The sequence below is a fragment of the Nesoenas mayeri genome, assembly GCF_963082525.1.
Source record: "Nesoenas mayeri genome assembly, chromosome: 2".
NCBI classification, from domain to species: domain Eukaryota; kingdom Metazoa; phylum Chordata; class Aves; order Columbiformes; family Columbidae; genus Nesoenas; species Nesoenas mayeri.
The window spans coordinates 90,714,819-90,736,646 of NC_137543.1; the positions used below are offsets into that span (position 1 = coordinate 90,714,819).

The 21,828-nt window shown below is 39.8% G+C and overlaps 1 protein-coding gene across 2 annotated transcripts; it reads right to left on the reverse strand.

Moving 5' to 3' along the window:
* Positions 1–2,278: 2,278 nt before the first annotated feature.
* Positions 2,279–16,976, reverse strand: RPP40 (ribonuclease P/MRP subunit p40). 2 transcript variants are annotated; one of them, XM_080339049.1, is made up of 8 exons: positions 16,799–16,976; positions 14,241–14,385; positions 12,963–13,031; positions 11,431–11,526; positions 10,146–10,271; positions 5,266–5,464; positions 3,780–3,914; positions 2,279–2,500 (listed from the first exon to the last, which is right to left on the reverse strand). In XM_080339049.1, exons 1-8 carry the CDS (start codon positions 16,925–16,927, stop codon positions 2,302–2,304), a joined length of 1,098 nt encoding a protein of 365 aa, XP_080195175.1. In that variant the 5' UTR covers positions 16,928–16,976; the 3' UTR covers positions 2,279–2,301. The 2 variants fall into 2 exon arrangements, with proteins under 2 accessions (XP_080195175.1, XP_080195176.1); XM_080339050.1 differs by lacking the exon at positions 12,963–13,031.
* Positions 16,977–21,828: the final 4,852 nt, after the last annotated feature.

The following is a 21,828-nucleotide window of genomic DNA, read 5'->3' on the forward strand; positions in this document are numbered from 1 at the left end:
CTGAAATCCTTGTTTCTCAGCTTGTCTTCCAGAATTGTCTCAGTGAGGCTATCACCACATAACCACCAGCACTTCTGCAGCAGCTGCCTCAAGGTGCTCTGCAACCAGGTGCCAATTAAGAAAATCACTTCACCTGGTCCTACTGCTGCCATTTCAGAGCCAAGGCCAATAGCTGCGGCAGCCCTGCTGGGAGTATTATGAAGCATATCTCTTGGTTAAGGGAAACAAACCCACCAATACAAGATTCTTACTTCTGAGTGGCAGTTGTGTTTTTTTCCAAGCAGTATACATTAAACTTGTTTGTGTGTGTATACACACATTGTGGGGGGAAATAGTTTTACTAGAATCTGACAAAAAGATGAGTGTATTTGCTGCAATAGATGCAAACTTCATTCAAGTTCATAAAGATTTAAGATCACAGAATCATTTCAGTTGGAAGAGATCCTCAGGATCATCGAGCCCAACCATAACCTAACCTAACTCTAGCACTAAACCACGTACCTAAGAACCAAAGAGGGCTTGTCTGGGAGTTGAACCCAGGACCTCTCGCACCCTAAGCGAGAATCATAGCCCTAGACCAATGAGCCCAGATTTTTAACTTTGTATTAGAACTTCCGCTGCAGGTATAACTTCCATAAGAAGTCCAAGCTTTTAAGAGGCCTTCTGATCAAGGGGAAAAAGAAAGACACTTCCGCTTATTAGTCTCTTTTGTGAAAGTTGACACATGGTATAATCCCTCAACAGACACTCTCAAAAGCTGACTTTAGCCAATATGTGAAACCATTTGCACTGATGCCTAGTAATGAAACATGTTTGAGACAGTCATGTTAAATATTTACTAGTCAAGTATCAAGCCAAGAACCTTCCCAGACTCTTGTCCCTTCAGTTTGTAATCATGTGAGTCTATATCTGTACATGTGACAGGGCTGCACTTCTTCTCTGGTAACCTACTAGAAACACGTCATGGAAGGATAACTTTGAAATACATTGTAGTGATTTAGAAAATTGTTTGCTGACTTGTCAGTGTTGTGCTTGTGAAACATGTAACAAACTTGAGTAAAAGAGGTTTAGTGGAGGTGCATGACAAACAAATACCATCCAGTAAAACATCCAGGATGATTCTCCTCGCTGAAGAGAACCAATAAACAGCTAAAAAAAGAAAGCTCAACTGCTTCCCATGGGCTTTCTGCTTTTCTGTGTCACTCAGCCTGATAGGAGATCTTGATGTTTCCAGTACAGCTGTGCCCTAGCTTCCCCTACCAATCTCTCATTTTATCAAGGGAACACCTTCCATTTCAGCACTATACTGGTACTTTAATGATACACACTCACTGCATAAAACAAAACAAAAAAAATCAAATAAAGCCCATTTCCCCTCCACCCCAAATCACCATACGACCTTTCACAGACTTCAAGAAAAGTTAACTTGGATTCTCTATATCTGCTCATACCCTCAGCGTTACTGATTATTGTTAACAAAACCTGCTTCACTTCAACTGCTTTGTTTTAGGGCACTCTCCCCAGCAATGTGTCTGCAATAGTGTGACAGTGAAATTGTAGCTCTGTGAGTTGTCGTGTAAACAAGAACAAACTACTTTTAAAAGCAGATAGTTGGTGAGGATGAGAGTGTGTGTGGAAATCAATTAAGAAAGCAAGCAGCAGCCTTTTCCATCATTGTTAAAGACTAACTTATTTCTGATAACTGTCATTTGCGAAATCCAAAAAGCAAGTCAGTAAACCTTTATTTTTTCCATGTTCAATGGGTGCTTCTCCCACTGTCACCAGCCTCCTTCTCCTCACCATTTTTCTTCTCCCTGCTACCAAATTATGGAGAACACATTTCCCTTTTTTTTCTTATTTGCCAGCTTGTAGGCTGAAATGTCTTAAAAATTAATTGAAGGCTTTACAGCTCTTTAATGTAAAGAAAGAAAACACTAAATCTCAAAATAAGTTTTCCTCCCAAATATTTTAGCTAGTAATCTGTAAAACAAGCTTTCAAATTCCAAAATTACTCCTGGATAAAAGGAAACCACCTACAGTCAATTCCTGAGATCTTACATTCTCAAAAACGTATCTTTTTCTTAAAGCTAGTATTGTGAAGTCTTTCAGTACACACTGTATGACAGTGAAGAAACAAAAATCCATTCTTCCATTGTACGTCAACCTTTAAGGGCTAATAAATAATGGAAAAACATATACAGCCTCTTAGTACTTAGCCTGTTACCTAATTACTTTATAAAAACTGTCTTCTTAGGTTTTTATACAGTGACATAGGATTATTAGAAAAAGTCTTCTGTAGCTTTATGGAGGACAATCATCGTAAGTTCCTACAGCCATCTGAAGCCAGTAGTCCAGATTTCTAAAAATGACAAAGTTGTACAAATTCTCTCCTCCCTTGTGGAAGCCATGTTCACTTTCTCTCCAGGAAACAGGGCTGTCTGCAAAGCCATGCACAGTTAAGGTCAGCCAATATGCCAGTTTTGGTTCACGAAAATAGCAACTGCAAGGAAGAAGACAAGGCAATTGGTAATTATAATGGAATAGACAGCATGTTCAAGTATACAACATAAAGTTAAAAAAAAAAAATAATCGAAGACACAGGCACTTGAGTGAAAATTTGCAATTAACAGTTAAAAACCTGCTTTAGTACATAATAAATAAATTTAAAAGAAAATATTATATCAGAAGACATTAGGAAATGAAATAAGATTCACTCTTGATTATTCTTACCGTACTTCTAGACATGGCCAGCTATAGCAATTAGAAAAAGTTCTAAGTTGTGAAGTACCTGTTCTGAATTTCCTGTCTTTCAGAAAATAGAACATTTACTGAGAACAGTTGCTATCAGGGCAAAATAGACATAGGAGGAAGAAACATAGTCAGGCTGTGCTTGACACAAATACCTTTATCACCAGAATGGTGATATTACAAATAATCAAAGCCAGACACTAGCCACTGCTATTTAAAGTCGAGAATAAAAGCCAAGGAAATTTGTGTTCCAGCCCTAGCCCAGGGAGGCCTTCTGCATGAGATTTGAAAATTACTCAGAGGAACAATCATATTCCAGATAAAGCAACAACAATATTGTCATGAGTCAGTGCTACAATTCTTAGCCACCAGGCACTTTAAGAATTGTGTCACACATGGAGTAAGGGCCTTCCAGAATTTGCTGTCAGTAGCACTAATATATAATACAGACAGATACCACACAGACCCATGACACAGTAGTATCATGTAGTTTGGTTCTGCATTAGTACTACAGCTACCCTGGTCATGACTATTCAGTGACCTATGTCATAGCACTTGATTAAAAAAACTCACTATAAGTTAATGTTTTGTCATAGCATAACAACATTGAAGTACCTTGTGATACTCTTCTTGGTATCATAAAGGGTTTTCAATCACATTTTCCATCAATACTTAAAAATACTACATCAGACATATTTGAGGGCATCCGATTTTCATAGAGAGAGAGATTCAGAAAAATGTGGAGCTCAGTAGAGCTACTGTTTCTTAGAAATCAAGATAAAAAGCAAAATCATTACTAGAATATAGGGCAGGGATTTTGAAACTTGGCGTATCCAAAACTGTTTATTGTTTTTTTTTAAACCAATGTTAAGCTTCCAGTTCATTTCCTAACTAAAGAAAGTCTTTATTTTGTACATTTTACTACTTACCTCCAACAGCACTACTGAAAAGAAGTATTTTAAAGTGATTCTGAAAATTAAGAAGTGTTAAGGGTACAAATGTTTTAGTAATGTACTCCTGTCAGCCCTTACCACAGCTGCTCCAATAACTGAATTATCTTCTCAGGAATTATAAAGCCTGTGATTGTGCACAAAAAAGCTTTTTCCACCATCATGTTGGGCTGAGGACAGCAATAGGTTGATAAGAAGCTAGATGATTTGTTGTCTCTGAAAACAAAACAAAATAAAAGCTTGTACTGAACAAGTAGTACCTATGTATATAATCTAAATTAATACCAAACCAACCAATGCATTAGGAAGAGCGTGACCAGCAGGTCGAGGGAGGTTGTCCTCCCACTCTACTCTGCCCTCATGAGGCCGCATCTGGAGTACTGTGTCCAGTTCTGGGCCCCTCAGTTTAAGAAGGACAAGGAACTACTGGAAAGAGTCAAGTGGAGAGCTACAAAGATGATGAGGGGTCTGGAGTTTCTTTCTTACAAGGAAAGACAGAGAGCTGGGTCTGTTCAGCTGAGAGAGGATCTTACTTATGCTTATGAATATCTGAAGGGTGGGTGTCAAGAGGATGGGACCAGACCCCTTTCAGTGGTGCCCAGTGATAGGTTGAAGGGAAACAAGCACAGACAGAAGCATAGGAGGTTCCATATGAATCTGAAGAGAAACTTCTTTACTTTGAGGGTGCCAGAGCACTGGAACAGGCTGCCCAGACGGGTTGTGGAGTCTGGACACGTTCCTGTGCGATCTGCTCTGGGTGAAGCTGCTTTAGCAGGTGGGTTGGACTAGATGATTTCCAGAGGTCCCTTCCAACCCCAACCATTCTGTGATTCTGTAATGGCCAATTAACACACAAGATGTCATGGTGCTGTGGATTAATCCTGGTAAACACCTGAACACCACACAGCCACTCATTCACTCCCCACTAGTGGGATGGAGGAGAGAATTGAAAGGGTGAAAGTGAGAAAACATGTGGATTGAGATAAAGATGATTTAATAGGTAAAGCAAAAGTTGCATGTGAAAGGAAAGCAAATTAAGGAATTCATTTACTACTTCCCATCAGCAGGAAGATGTTTAGCTATCTCCTGGAAAGAAGGGCTTCATCATATGTAGCTGTGACTTGGGAAGACAAACGCTGCAACTCCAAACATTCCTTCCATTCCTTTTTCCCCCCAATTTTATTGCTGAGCATGCTACCATGTGGTGTGGTATACCCCTCTGGTCAGTTGGGGTCTGCTGTTGTGGCTGTGTGCCCTCCCAGCCTACTGACTGGCACGGTAGCACAGGAAATGCCTTGACACTGTGTAAGCACTGTTCAGCAATAGCTAAAACGCTCCTCTGTTATCAACACTGTTTTAGTCATAAATAAAAAACACAGCACCACTACACATGGGTACCCACAAAAACACAGAGAAGTTATTCAAGACTTACAACTAACACTTGAGTAACAGACTTCCCACTTACAGTAATGCATCTTTCTTAATCTTTTTTAGCTCTTCCTTAAAATAAATTGTGGCTTTCCTTTCTTAAAATGTATTTAAAGATCAAACAAATTAAAATACTTACAAGCTAACTTGATTCCAGACAGCACCTAGCCAGTCAAACAGTTCCTCTGTACTGCAGGACTCTTCTGGCTTTCCTTGTAGTTCATTACTTTGTAACACTGGACACTGCAAGTCCCTTAATGTGCTGAATGTTATTTTTGGCTTCAGGGCCTGTATTTGTTTTTTTGAGAAGTATGACATCAATGTTGATCCCTCTGCACCTTAACAACACACCACCACAAAGAGTTGTTACAAAACTACCAAACAAAAGGAGTACTGAATACATGAAACCTTTGTACGTATATACAAGAAAAGGCAGCACGTAAACTGTTTATATGCTGTTTACTTTGGCAAAAGTCATAGAATCTTCAGCTTCATTATCTTCTTCAAAATAAAACAATCCAAGATCCAGCAACTCAGTATGGCTCAGTAAAATTACCATTTAACTAGCAAGTATAAATTTGTCAATTGAAAATTCAAGCAGAATTAACTGTGCAAGTGATAAAATGAACCCATTAGAAAGAGGAATTCAGAATGTAATTAAAGAATGTTAACTCCTTTCCAAGACAAATTGGTCTGCAAATGCACCCACGGTGTATGTATACCTATACTCATGAGGCCAGAGAACATTTTGCCTTACTGGTGCACATATGTACATTCCCTCTATGCTCATGCACAGATACTCACTGCTGTAGGCCTTATATTGTTAGGTCATCTCTGGAAATTCCTTAGGTACTGCACTATGAGAGGGAGAATACATGTGGTAGATGTACATCTCCAAGACCAGGTAAAGGAAACTAAGCTCAAAGAAATTCAGACAATGTTCTCTCCAAAACCACTGAGTGTCTACAGGGATCCCAGCATCCCTAGTTCAAAGAACTGCCTCCTAGAGACAACATGGCTTCTAGAATCATGAACAACTCAATAGCTTTGCAAAAAGCTACAGTGTCATTTGAATTCTCCCAGAACATGCCTTCACAAATGCAGAATGTTTCCCTTTTCATTGGTCTAAAAAGCACTCAGTCTCCTATCCAGCATGTCAGGTTAGGGGACCTCTTAGTCCTCTCATCTGAAGATATGAACGTGCAAGAATCCTTCCGAGAGATCTGATCCCATCACTAAAGACCGCATACTAGATTTACTAGGTGTGATGGCAAACTTAACTTAGGAGCCATAAGTTTATTGAGAAAAATTCTTGATTTACAGTAAACTGATGTTTTGTTAAAAACAAAACCAGTTTCTCTTTTAGTGAATTTTTCTTTCAGCTAAGTTCTTCTAAGTAACTGCACTTTTCTGAATTTGGCTGCATGTTTTTTCAGACACTCTTCACTCTGGAACTAATAACAGTAGCAATGGTACGCAGAAGAGACCCAGGTTTAGACTTACTGCTATGGTAGCCAAGGTTACTGACAAATTTTGCATGTCCCATAAGTGAGAGGGGCATACTTGCAAGCAGGGGCGAACAGAACAGGTGACTAAAATTGACCAAGTATTCCATTCCATACACATCATACACCCTATAAAAGTGGCAGATCACGAGAGTCTCGCTCTCTTCAACCATGGCCGGCATCTGACGAGGACCCTGCCTGTCATGCTTCCGATCCAAGGCCTGGTTCCAGACCCTGCATCCCTGAATCCAGTTCTGGTTTACTGCGGAGTCCAGGCCAGGACTTCTGGGTGCCTGCCCTGCAGCCATTGGAGCAGCACCAACTCACTGCAGCCACAGCTGTGCTGCCCCAGGAAATTCGAGATTGGTTTTGCATATTTTGTATTATTTTCTTTATTAATTACTAGCATTAGTAAAGCATTTTAAACTTTTTTCAAACTTGCAAGTCTCTCTCCTTTTTCCTTCTATCCCCTTTCCTTAGTGGGGAGGGCGTGGGGTTAACAGAGAGCATTTGTCATGGTTTACTGTTGCCCTGCAGTAAGTGGTGACAACTGAGAAATCATCTTCACATAAGGTATATTTGGAAGGTGATACTAGCTCAAAAAGCCCCAGTATCATTCATCAAGACTAGAGACCTTCCTATGCACCTGGCTGAAGTGTCTACCACCCCAAAACACCATTTTCTTTGAATACTGGAAAAGTGAGCAGGTGACTACAGGTTTGAGAACAGATTTATCAATGATGTCAAGAGGAATTCTAGGATAGTCCGGGGGACAAGGAAGAGAGAAAGAAGGGGGGAGTGTAGAGAAATCAAACTATATCACAAATCTCACTTTACTGGGATCAGAATAAAAACCAAAACAGTGCTAAGTCTTCAAATGCAGTATGGCTGTAACAGTTAGATGTACCTTAATGGACTCACAGGAAAAGACATGTTTCTTCAACTCTAGTAAGTGATCCAAAAGAGCAGCGAAAATTCTGAAAACCTAACCTATACTAAAAACCTCACCTAAGCAAATATATTGTAAATTAAGAGATACTAACCAACCTCCTTTTTGAAGCAGGAAGACAATTGACATGAAATAAATTCTCCTAAATTTGAAATTCCAGATAATGTATTCCATTTTCAAGAAGTAACAATGGTGACCAAGAAATAATACCTTATTTGTGAGAAACCTTAGTCCAGAATAGCACTTAAATACCACAAGAAAGGCATGCATGAACAGAACAAATTCAAAATAGAGTTCACTGCAGAATACAATATCCAAGACTTGCTATCAAAAATTATAGTCTGCCTAAATGCCATCAGCCATATTTACCTCGTCAAGGAAAATCACATGGGGAAGTAGAAAAAGGAGGGCTAACCTGATCTTTTTTAGTCATCCTTCAAAGAAGGCTGTCCAAGTACTTAAGGACAATGACAGGCAGTCACCGAATTCTTGTTAATTTAGTATTTTTATATAGATATACTTAAGTCTGAAGTATGCTAAAACAGATGATCTTCCTTCAGTCTGTACTTCCTATTGCCATCTGTTAGACTAACAGGTTCAAAGAATGGGGAATATTGCCCTAGAATCCCTGGTCAAATATAAAAAATTATACATTTTAAATATCCATTTCATATGGGAGCCTCAAGTATAGTCCTAACTTCAAGATATCTCAAAGACTAAAGTCAATAGAGAACTGCAAGAGAATAATTCCACTAGCTACAGCATGGCTTTCCATGTCAACAGCAACCAGGCACACTGTCAAAGGTTTTTGGAGGCCAGTGAATTTCAGCCAATAAACATTTAAAATTGCCATAGAAATTACAGAAATAGAAAAGAGAAGATATTGTTTTGCCACTGTCATTAAAGACATGAGACACTCCATATTGCCTTTTTCTATTCTTCTTGGTGCCAGAACCACTAAGTGAGAAAAACGAGTATCAAAACAAAAAATGGTGCTTTTGGAGAGTGTCATGAATGTTTATAGGTCTATAGTAGTGCTGGCCATAGCAAGAAATGCCAGTTATCAGCAGGAAGGCTCAAAGCAGAATGTTAACAGAGGACATGGATTCTCTCAACAAAATACATCCTTCTTTTCCCCTTCCAGCAGAACCTACATGATGCCTCATGTCTATTAATAAAAATCTATAAAAGTTTTATTTTTGTCAGTACTAAATAATTAAGTCTTTGGTGTGTTATGAGCATAAGATTCCTGGACAGAAAGGCATTCAGATTTAACTCCATATTCAGGAAATTACTGACCTGACCCAGTTTTCCGATGTAAGAAAGTGAGGAAAAGCAATGCTATTCTTCCTGAATGCTTCTACACTGATAGCAACAAACACAAGAAATATACCAACCCTAGAGGCATTTTGCTCCTTGTCCAGGGTCAATAAATCCAAGCAAGCTGAGTCTGAAGATCCAAGACCTTAGTTGGATTTATGTCACCATTTATGGTAGCAACAGTCTTCACTGAAACTCTATCCTGAAGACTACAAGGATGGGAATTGCAAGCCTTTAAACAGCTTTTGTATGACAAAAAAGGAAGGATCCTTGTCATATGATTAGTATTTAAAAAGGGGGAGGGGAAACGTGAAGGACTAAAATGAAACATGGGACACTGCTAAGTGAGCTTGTAAGCAGCGTTGATTTGTCAGATCAGTAACTCCCTCTCAGACTAAGAGCCAGGAAAAAAAACACACTAAAAGCTACCCAGCTATGTGTACATATTTTTTAGTAGACTCCTGCAGTTTTTGTCAGCTCTATGCAAATGCTACGTGTCCCTAGATACAGCCTGTACCAAGGTAATACAAACAACTGAGAACTTTGGAAAATTACTCTCATAAGAAGAACTTAAAATACTTAATACTTAATACTTAAATCCCAGAAAAATTAATATATTTAGTAAACAGTAGACAAATGAATAGTAAAAGAAAGGTAATTTGAGACAATACAGTTTCTTATAACAATAACCTCTTGCTCTGCTCCAATCTCAAACAGGTGCTTGAGAATAAAACGATAAAATAGCAGACTGCGTGTGTATCCATGTACACAGCAAGTGATGGAAATACGGAGACTGTCTACATCCTATTATTACTGATAAAAGTTGTCCACTCAAGTATTACACCAAACATGTAAATTACATGTATTAATTAAAAACTCAAAAAAAAGTATTAATAATGGTTATGTATGTCACAAATTTATGAAGGAGAGATAGCATTATCAAATAGGCAAAGTTATGCCAGAAAACCAACACAGAGACAAGGAAATTAAGTAACTAATACATCTCCTATGAATCACTGTTCTGTTGCTGAACTGAAATGTTCTGCTGTGTAGGAAATAACACACACACCACCCCCCCTCCAAATGAATAAACAAAACAAACAAATATCCCACTCAAAGATATTTTACTCTAACTCTTCCCTCCACTAAAAATGCATTTGGACAATCACTAGAAAAGAACAGTAAACTAAAAATATTTGGACATCCTGTCAGTTACATTCTAGTTTTATATTTAATTCTTATTACCTGTATTATACCAAGCCAGTAAGAAGTCAAATTCTAACGGTTTCTTTTCTTTCAAGGCCCAAAGCACTCTGTTATGTTTCTTGCTATCAGGGTGAAAGGTGGAATCAGTCAAGTCGATAGTTACAACTGTAAAAATGTTCAAAAGCAATTGTTACTCAAAATAAATTTTAATACTAAATTCATTAAGATCTAAAAGAACATAAAGAAAACAAATAACATTAAACTTCCTTTTCACATATACAGTATCTTTACAAAGTATTTGATTAGGCAAATATGACTCTCCATTATGTAAAGAAATATTTACCTCCTCCTGTCCTATCTTGATATAATCTGGAACTGCCTTCTACTGACTGGAGGGACAGATTACTTTTGTAATGGCACTGACAGAAGTCCCAAAACAGCACCTTAAAAATATCTTGGTAATTAGGCAAGCTATTAGCACTAAAAAAGGTAGAATTTCTAACATCAAAGGCTATGTATACAGCAACAACACTTTTTCAACTGTTTTTTTCTAGATTAATTGGTCCCAGGGTAAAAGTTACATTTATTTTTCAGATGGAATTTTCATGATACATTTTACATGACAAACTGAAGGGTAAAATGACATCCCATTGTGCCAAAATTCTTATCATAGATAGCAAGTTTCCCCTTTTAAAGTTCTCATGTAATTACCTATCAACTACTACAAGTTCTAATATTTTAGAGATGGCATAGTCTTCATGGGTTTAATTGTTTACCAAAAAAAATTAACAGAAGTCACACTATGTCTCCTGTGCAGCTTATAAAAATTACAGCATTTTCCAAGTACTTGGTAAATGGAGATCACCATTTTAAATGTGTCAAATGTAATACAATTCTCCCTTTCAAGCAAGCAGTCTTGGGTGAAGCTCTTCACTGATTTTTTTGTACAGTGTGCAAATTTTAAGCTCTACCTTAGTGTAGTATTTTCCGATTTAAATCGGAAGGCATAGATATTGTGTACTGTATACAAAAATTCTTGAGTCCTACATCATTCCAGTATAAACAACACAATAAAAACTGCAGAAATTAAAAATCTTCTAGAATATCCAAAAGATCACACATTTGTTTCCTTATAGCTGCTTTATTATTTGGGAAAATTATTTTTTCTCTTCATGCAGTTCTTGTATCTGCAACTAGAAAAACATGACCTAGACAATAACTAATTTTAAGGAAAAGGAAGTTTCAGCATTGCTGGTTTAACATCCTAGCAAGGTGCTTCACAGACAGATCTAAAATAAGTACTGTTAATGTAAATAATACTTACTATATCTCATTGCTTTTTTGCCAGAATACTGAGAAGGGCGACCTTGCAGTCCAAGCTCCTCATAAGTATCCTTATCCACTGACAGTATTAGTTTTCCTATAAACAAAACAAACTTTAATACAAATAATCTACTCAGTTCCCTTTGAAGCCTTCTGAGAACCACACACCTTATACAATGTTAGCTTTGGATCAATGGTGTTACTAATGTAATTCAGACTCCTTATTTCCAGTTAAATGGATTACCAGATTAACCCTTAAAAATGTTATAATTCAATTATTCTTTTTTATCAAAGAGGTCTTATGAGCTACAATGAGAAAAGTGTAATATTATTCCTGAGATAGTCATAGCTTTTTTACTGTGCTGCTTCACTTCATTGCCTCAATCTTTCCTGCACTTGTCCCCTAGCATCTGCTGTGCCATTGGCTGAACACTGTATTACACTAGGGCCTGATTTAGTAAACAGTTATGCATTGGCTGCTCAGCTAAACATACAAAAGCAGCCCCTCCAATGCCAGTGGGACTACTCACATTGAGTAAACTATGCTTATTAGCAATGAGGAGATAAGCACTGGAAAAACTCTACTTCCATGTTCATAAACCAAATCTTGCAGCTGCCACTTGCTACAGAATTTCACACAACAGGTCTCTACTTGAGTCTTTTTGGTTCTACTGTACAAGTAACAGTACAATATAGAATACAAACAAATAAGGCTGTTGCTGAAGATTTCAAACGGTGTCATCACCAGGAACTGTAATGCTGTCTCTGCATTAATTGTGCATAGCTTGTAACAACTGTATCATACAAACTCAGACACTGTCAAGTATCCATTTTTCTAGAACTGTGCTAACAACGCACATAAAAGAATCGCTCCTCTGAATAATCTGAACTCACTTATGCCCTGATGTGCACCTGTCATATTACAGTGTATTAGGCTAGAGGGCTGATAGACCAATTTGTGTTTCTACTAGAGCTGATATACTGTTAAACAGAAATAGGAAGACATATTTGAAGCCTGAAAAAGCTTCATTATTTTGTCTGCTTATAAAATCCCACCTGAAATGCAACCTTTTGCCACAAAACTGTGATGGAACTTAAAGTATTTTAACATGTTACACATTTCTCAAAGAATACACACCGAATATTTTAAAAGGGTTCCTAAGCAGTGCTGATAATTTCCTGTTTTGGTACAAATCCTGTCTTTAATGCCAGTAGGAAACAAGAAGTTGGAATGCGATGTTTTCACAAAAATAATGTTCTCTAGCAGCTACAATTACAATTGAAGCACTGACAATCTGATACAACACATAAGCTAAGCTGATTTTTTTTTGCATTTCTTTTAGATGAAATAAATAATTTAACAGCATGAATGAAAAAAATTAAGTTAGAATTAATATTTTTCTAATTCAAACGTATTTCTAATAAAGTGGACAAGTACAGTAACCCTTAAATTTTCCAGTTTACATAATTCCAAATGAAAACAAAAAAACCAGACCTTAATATGTAGGTATTACTAAAACCAAAAAAACATACCAGTTGGTAGCAGAGCTGCAGTATTATCTTGATCAATTTTTGTGTTATAGGTAAGTGCATAGCATGAACCTTTAATAGGAAAGCAGAAAACCATGAGATTACAGTCTCTACAGACACAACAATGATGAGAGATTCACTTCAAGACAATTGAACATGCCAAATACCCTCGTGTTTTCATGAACTTAGTTTCTTCCATCTTCTCAAGCAAAATAACATTTCCTTAATATTTGTGTAAATCTTGGATTGGCATTATTTTAAATTTAAACATATAACATTAACAACATGCTCCAATATGAAAACACTTTCTACTTGCAACCTTCCTCACACAGCAAATGGAAATCCCTATTTTTTTCCAGACACATTTCTATTACCAGCTTACATAAAGTGGAAGATGCTCACATTACTAAATATATATTGTAGCATTATCTGCCACAAACAATTTTGGTTTTTAAAATATAAGTGTCAGATCCTGTAAACTCTGTGTACAAATGTCGTACTGTTTCCATAAAGGTACTGGCATAAAAAACATTAATAAAACTAAAGAAAATAAGAGCCCCACATTTAGCAAGTAATGGATCTCTTATTCTCCTGTTTCATCTATGTGTTCTCTCTTCTCTTTTCCCTTTAAATCTTTTTTTGTTCTCCCTGACAGTCCTCTGAAGGGTACAGTAGTTACCATAAGCCAAACAAGTGGGCCCTACTACATGAAAAGGGCATTCTCTGAGTATCACAACAGCAGGCTGGCTGGGCAGAGGCTACATCTTTCTTCACATCCTCTTTGCTTGTACTGTGTAAGGATGAGCCGCTGCAGCTCCATTAGCAAAAAAAGAAAACCAAAAAAAAAAAAAAGCAGGCCTATGTTTTTCTCTTTTTCTCTTGCCTGCTGTGGAACACAGCTCTGTGCTGAAATACAAAGGAATGAGAAAGGGGGAAGTGAGCTGATTTTTGCAAATCTGCATAAAGATGAGGTGTAGAAGAAACATGTGTGAGGATAAATGGAAACACTTTTGATAGCTGGCTTGCAGAATTAAGATGGCATAGGGAGAAATGAAGATGGAACCATCACAGACGTTTTGGACCCAGCGGGTATAAACAAATGCTGACACACCACAAAGTAGGAAAAAGAAGATAAAGGCATTCATATAGAATTTTCTTAATACTTTTCCTTCCCTTCATTTCCTTTAAAATACTTCTCAGAATAAATAATACATGGATTTTGCTGTGTTATAAAATAAATAAACTATTACTGCACCTGTCATGTTCCAATTTCCTCCTTACCTTTCTTCACAAAAGCATCAATGAATTCGTGAGCGACCAATTCATGAACTGATAAATTCCTCACCAAGTAGTACTCTCCAACATCCGCAATAGTACTTTTCAGTACTTCGGGTAGCATGCCACATTCAGGGATCAAAAAAGACACCTATTAGGAACATATTTGTAATGTAAATCACATGTCAAAATCTGTTCTGGAAGAAAAACAAGATTGAAAGACATTAGCATACTATACCAAAATGAGATTAAGAAAAAATAATATTGTGCTGTTGTCTTCAAAATGTATGAATTTGCAAAAAGTCTCTAGGTAAACTAAATACATTACATGGTCGTGGGTTTTTTGTATTTCACAAGCTATACGATAGCATCTGAAGTGTGACATAAAGGCATGATTTTACACAGCAAAAGTTAACTTAAGATCTTGCTTCACATCATTATAAATTTAGCTTGATATCACACTGGGACGTTGCCTTCAGCCCTTGCTGCAGGAAACAGACAGAACTAAAAATGTAGGCAAGCATTTATGTAATCTCAATGGAAATATGAAGAGCAAAGCAGAATTTAAACTAGTTTTTGAATCAATGCATTGTCCTCTGCAGAATACTTTTGGAGATCAGGAGAGTAAATAGACCGTCAGAACAAAACTTGAAGATGGGTTTATAATTTTCAAAAAAGTCATAAGGCATACATTAAGGCTACAACAAGGCTACAACTTCTGTAGCATGTTTCTAATTTAAGGTAGGAAACTAATTTTCAGAAGGGATGAGCACTTATTTTTTCTACTAAACTCAGTATTTAGTCTTTTGGTCCAATTGCCTACCTTTAATTTCCCTTTTGTTTAAAACCTTTCCTGTGCGTGTTTCAGAGATCAAAAGAACTCTTAAGTCTGGGAGACCAGGGCAAATGTGGTTATTACATGGGCAAGTACCACACTCCCAAATATCCATGCAGAAGCAGCATAAAGGTTCATCTCCCTGCTCCTTCCCACGCCACCCCTCAAAAAACCCCTTTTTCTGAAACAGAGGAGCTCACAGAGAATAGGTACCTACCTCCCTTTGCACACACAAGAAAAGTAACAACTGACAGATGGGCTACCTGTCACAGAAGTATTACAGAAAACTTTCTAGTTAGCTGCTAAAAAAATTATGAAGTAAACAGCAAGAGGGTTTGACTGACACTTGCAACAAGCAAAGAAAGGAGAGCGAGTTGGCAAAAACTGGCCTTTGCAATAATGAAGCACTTGCTGATGATGGCACAACATGATACTGTTAGGGAACTGACTGCCTCAGCTTATGAACTTCCATAGCAACACTCTGGCAGAAGGAGGGATAACGTGAAAAAGAGGACTTTCAGGGTATATCTGCAGTCAGGCTTTGGCTGAAACCTCCCTCACCATCTCACTACTTGAACCAGGAATTTGTGGGTGCTGCTCCCTGTATTACTTGCCAGGTAGCACCAACAAGACATTGTCACCTCTTCCACTGGGTCACCCCTCTTCTAGTTTGTGTCCACACAGTCTTCCACTCTTTGAGGTGCTGCACGCTGTGCAGGAACATCATGCCAACAGGGGCTAATTTTTCTTTTTCTTCCCCCCCCCCACCTTGTCAAAAGGGGCATGCAGGCCACCATTGACAAGAACAAAGGAACCCTCCAGAAAACAGCCTGGCACAAGATGGAGCACCAGCAAAGTGCCCCTCTAAAAGATGACAGGCAGAAACACCAACATCCTCCCATCCACAGTGAGGGGATGCTTTGATCTCATTGGGGAGGGGCAGATACCCCTGAACACCCACCTCCCACGGAATCACAGAATGGTTGGGGTTGGAAGGGACCTCTGGAGTCCAAACCACCTCCTAAAGCAGGTTCACCCAGAGCAGATCACACAGGAACGTGTCCAGGCGGGTCTTCAATGTCTCCAGAGAAGGAGACTCCACAACCTCTCTGGGCAGCCTGTTCCAGTGCCCTGGCACCCTCAAAGTAAAGAAGTTTCTCCTCATGTTTAGATAGAACCTCCTGTGCTTCAGTTGGTACTCACTGCCCCTGATCCTATCATTGGGAACCACTGAAAAGAGGCTGGTCTCATCCTCTCAAGATATTCATAGGCACAAATAAGGTCCCCTCTCAGCCTTCTCTTCTCCATGCTGAACAGCTCTCTCAGTCTCTCCTCATAAGAAAGATGCTCCAGACCCCTTGCCACCTTTGTAGCCTACTTTGTAGCTGGACTATGTCCAGTAATTCCTTGTCCTTCTTCAACTGGGAAGCCCAGAACTGGACACAGTGCTCCAGATACGGCCTCACCAGGGAAGAGTAGAGGGGGAGGACAACGTCCCTTGACCTGCTGGTCACACTTTTCTTAAAGCAGCCCAGGATACCACTGGCCTTCTCGGCCTCAGGTCCCCATTGCCGGCTCACACTCAGCCTGCTGTGTACCAGAACTCCCAGGTCCCTCTCCCCGCTGAGCCACCGGCAGCGACCGCCAGCACAGGAGACCCCTCCTCGCGACCGCCAACGGCAACGCCCGTTAACGCCCCGTCCAGCTGGCGCCGAGCGGGTGCACTCACGCGGCAGTTGTAGGCGTGGTCCCGCACGTGCGCCGCGTGCCGCGAGCGCGCGTCCCGCGCGTGGCCCTTCTCGCAGACCAGGAGGTGCCGCGGCACCTGGCGGAGCCGCTGCAGCGACGGCACCGACATCCTCCGCCGGGCCCGCGCGCCGCGGGGAGCGCCGCCAACGGGGAGGGAAGCGGCCCCCCAACCCCGCCACCCGCCGCCCCAGCGGCGGCAGCTGAACGGAACCGCCACAGAGAAGAAGGAGGAGCGAGAAAGAAGCTGTGCGATTAGGTCACTTCCGCCCGCTTCGGCAGGAATAGCTGCTTCCGGTGTGGCTCGGTGAGAGGTGTGCGCATGCGCGGAGCGCACGCCCGTTGACGGGCTGTGGCCGTTACCCGGTTCAACCGCCTCCTCTCTCAATGCATGTGGGAGCTCGGTGGTCCTGGTCCCTACGGGCCCCGAACAACCGCTGCATGAGCCCGGCAGCGACACCCGCACAGGCTTTGGCGCAGCAGCTGCCCTTCGCGGCAGTGAAAGTCTGTGCGTGCTTCATGAGCCACAGAGTCATAGAACAGCGGGTTGGGAGGGACCACAAGGATCCTCTGGTCCAGCCCTTCTTGGCAGAAGCACAATCTAGTCAAGATAGCCCAGTGCCCTGTCCAGCTGGGTAAAAGTGTGTTCTGGGGTGGCTGATGGCACTGAGCAGCCTTCAAGATGTTGAGCAGTTGTTGGAGGTATATGAGAGACAAAGGCAAAGGACATTAATCAACCTTTGTAAAATGGTTAACAAGACATGGCCCTGACAGGAGGAACAGGATGACACCATAAATAAGCCAAGCAAGGAAATACCAAGATAAGCATGAAGGGAAGAAGGCTGCTGATAAAGCTGGAGTGAGAATCACTTGAACTGTGAGTGAACTATCCTAATAGACATAGTGAAAAACCTGCCCTCAGGTAGGCAAAGCTCCCTATCACAAAAAGCCCCTTCCTCACAGAACATTCATGGTGAAAAGAGAGGATGCTGTAATTTTAAGTAGAGATGAGGCATCGCAAGAACCAATGGGAACGAGGAAGTCTAAGCAAAATTGTAAAAGTACTGATAACTGTTGCTCGGAATGTATAAATGTAAACCCTGTGATAGCCAAAGTGTGTTGGCTTAGCACCTGTCTCTGCACAGACATGAAATAAACAAATATCTCAACTCTGCGTTATTCGGCTCTTTCCACACCAGGTGAAGAATCCAGTTTTGGGACAAAATAGTGAGCTTCCTTCTACTCCGCAGCAAATGAGAGAAATATGTAAACCCCATGAGCTGCATGGGTGTGTGAACTCTGTGTGACAGGCCACTACCAAAATATGATCTGATTTCGTCAGGGCCCCACAGAAATACACCGAGTATGTGAATGCCTATGGAAAATTTGTGGTCTGTTAGACCTCTGAGCATACTTGGAATAGCTGCAGTTTTACAAGATCACAAAGATCTTGCATCTGCTTGCACTCCAAATAGGAATGCTCAGGTTAGCAAGCACAATGCATAAAGACTGTGGGATTAGGCCCTGCCTCTGATGTGTCCTCTCACTGCTTGTTCTGTACATTGTGTATTTTATATAAAGCATGTACAAAAACGGTCTCTTTCCACCTTCCTGCAGTTTTTCTCTTCCTGGTCCCCTGACTTTGTGGCTCATGTTTTAGTTTAAAATGGGCAATTTTCTTGGTATTTGCTGTTTCGGCACACTGTGCAAATCTGTATGTAACCTTACTTAAAATGCCACTGAAGTCTGTTCACAGATGTCCACCAAGCTGGCAAAGCTGATGCTTGGTTTTGACGCCAGTTTGACAGCAGTAGTTCCAGAGATCTCAGGCTTCCCCTAGGGAGATCTTGACCTGCTGTTTCTATATGTGACATTGATGATCACACTGAGGGGTAGCCAAGTTTGGTTATCCCTCTCCCTTAGGTAAAGATGAAAAGTTTGTTCAGTATAGATTGCTATAGGATGCTTATTTAGTATAGAAAGGTATAGGTTATGCATCCTTTTTTCAACAGCTGCAGGGTTACACAGATATGAACCATAAAATTCCTATGATTTTCTTGTTCAACAGCTACATATCTTGGTGATTTGATATTGTAACTCGAGCACTGTTGTTCACTACCCGATCAGTTATTGACTGGCTGAGGTAAGCAGGTAGCACTTAGGTTTTCTAGATCTGTATTTCCAGTCTGATGAATTTATGTTATGGCTCCCGCTTCAACAGTGGATATGCCCAGGATCCGCTTCTAGCATGGACTGAGCTTTTCTGGTCCTCTGTGTTTGAGTCTGCCTGATGTTGCTGACATAAATATATACATATATATATATATATATATATATATATGTATATATATTTCTATATAAATAGCCATCAGCATGAAAAGGCTGGTCGTTTTAAGGTCTGCGCTACAGAACCATGCTTACCCGATGGAAGGAGGGATGATACTGAGGAGTTACTAGTTCAGCGCTTTAGCCTTGTTACACTGATCCAGACCCACTTGTTTCAGGGCATGTCTTTTCCGAGTGCTTGTTCACTGAAGTGACATCCAGACGCTCCTGCTCTGAACTCAGTGGCTTGTATCCTCCAACTCGTGAGACTGAGATGAAGCTACACGTCACAAGGTCACTGGCTCATTAACGTTTGTGGAGAAGGGCTGAATTCTGCACTTATAAATTGGCCTGCATAAATTGGATTAAGTGGGTTATTATGAAGAAAAAAAGGCTACGTAATCACAGTACCTGCCTAATTTAAAGTATGCGAACATTAATGGGAAAAGCATTACATGATTAATGTCAGTTATTATCATACCCACAAGCAGAAACCTCTGTGTGCAGACGAGCATCACACTGGGATGATCAGAAAGCCTGTTCTGCTAAAGGGGTGAAAAGTTCAAGCCTCAGATCAATAAGCTCTCAGATCCAGAGAGAGAATTCAGCTATACTCAAAGCAGCCTGTGGAGTTGGGTTGTTGGTTTGGTTTTGTTTTGTTTTTCTTGGTGAGCTTCTCTATGCTAATACAATTTTTGCTTTTTGCTAGAGATATAAATGGATAGGAAAATAAATAAAGAAATGAAGATAAAATATGTTGGGGAAGGGTCAAGAGAGTCAAGATTCATGGTTGCGTATTCAGAGTTAAGTCAGTATTTTAGGGATTTTGGGAGGAGTGTAGTTAACTGCAGCTCAGTGGAGCACTGAAGGATTCACATCACTGTTCAGATATTTGGCTCATATATCAGGCAATTAATTTTAACCCACCCTTACTCATAAACATTGCCTGTCCTATTATAGAGTATGTGTATTTTAGAGAACTCGCTGAAGATACTGAACTACATAAAAAAACCCAACAAAGACTTAGCAGTCCAGTAGTCTGTGCTGTGACATACAGAATTATGGGAGACATATATATATATATATATATATGAAATTATGGGATATATATTTTGTAACTGGGTATGGGGTTTATGTATATTATTATTAAAAAAAAAAAAAAGACATTTTAAACTTTAAATAATGTAAACGACACAGGCCCTGTAAAGCTATCATTATTCTCCCAAGGATTTCAAACCCGTGACAGGGTAATGCGGTTTTACAGCAATTCAGTTTCTGCATGCTTGAAGAGAGTTACGGGCTGTAGGCAAGAGGAAAGCAAAGCCTTGAGGCAACCTGTTGTAATAGCTTGGAGCAGGGAAGGATATCAAATATTTCCTGGGACTGGAGAAATTTGATTCTGTTTGGAAAGAAAAGTCTGATCTTCATATTATATACAATATCTGGTTGCAAATTCCAGCTGCTTCTTTAATGTATTTTTTTCACTACTGAAGAGCAGTCTTAACTCATTCTTTCTGCTAGATTTTCTGAATTAAAAAATGACGTAATTAAAATATCTAGAGTTTCATTAAATAAAATCTAAACAAGGATTTGTCACAAGTATTTTGAAATTGGTTTGCGTCTTTAAGATGAATCACTATTTTTTTTCTTTCTTAAATACTGTTGACTGCAGGAGGAAGGAAGGAAGTTGTCTAAATCTTTTAACCTTGGCTGTTGCAATTAGTACTTTGCAAAACAGAAACAAACAGATACCTCTGGTGCTCTATTCATCTGAAATCAATGAAGTGTGTAAGACTCTGAAAAACAGCAATTTACTTAAGCAGTTTCAACTGTTTTTTTCATGGAGAGAAATGGAAAGATGGTGAAGATGCAAACAGTTGGCTTTATATCCTGTTTCTACACACTTCAGTCCAAATATCCAGAGCAGTGATGGGTTGTAGACAAGATCCCCCTCAGACTTGTTTTCCAAGGAGATTACAAACAAAGTTTTGCCCAGCTACTCCCCAAAGCAGCTGTTCAAGCCAGGGAGAATAGTGAATGCAAACAATGGACTAAGTTGCTGGATTTGGTTTAAATGCAACTTAAAAATCAAAGAAACAAAACCAAACACACAACAACTACCTGATCTATTTGTTTTACAGTTAAAACCCCCGATAATCTGCGAAACCTCACACTCACTCACTGTTGTGATACTACAGTGAGAGAAGAAATGAGAAGGGTAATACATCTGACAAGGTTCTGGTGAGCAAGAGTGTATTTAATACATATTTTGCTTTGCCCTGCATGGTGATGGGGAATTTTCATCCACTTTCTCCCTCTGAATAGATTGATTGCCGTTCACATTATTGCTAATACTAGACACACACACTCTTACAAGATGCCCGTTGGGGCAAGCTCCTCCACAGTGTTTGAGGAAGAGTTGGGAATCTGTTCCTCTACTCACATTTTCTTGTGGAAGGTAACAAACTGTGGCCACGTTCGCTTGGTTGTTTGTCACAGAATCACAGAATGGTTGGGGTTGGAAGGGGACCTCTGGAGATCATCTAGTCCAACCCACCTGCTAAAGCAGGTTAACCCAGAGCAGATCGCACAGGAACATGTCCAGGCGGGTCTTGAATGTGTCCAGAGGAGACTCCACAACCCCTCTGGGCAGCCTGTTCCAGTGCTCTGGCACCCTCAAAGTACAGA

Bases quoted from the DNA above. Each gene is read 5' to 3' on its own strand.
- RPP40 (XM_080339049.1), bottom strand. From the start codon at position 16,927: ATGTCGGTGCCGTCGCTGCAGCGGCTCCGCCAGGTGCCGCGGCACCTC. The intron at 14,386-16,798 runs GTGAGTGCACCC...TGTTCCTAATAG, and splicing joins ACCACGCCTACAACTGCCGC to GTGTCTTTTTTGATCCCTGA. The intron at 13,032-14,240 runs GTAAGGAGGAAA...TTCCTATTAAAG, and splicing joins TGATGCTTTTGTGAAGAAAG to GTTCATGCTATGCACTTACC.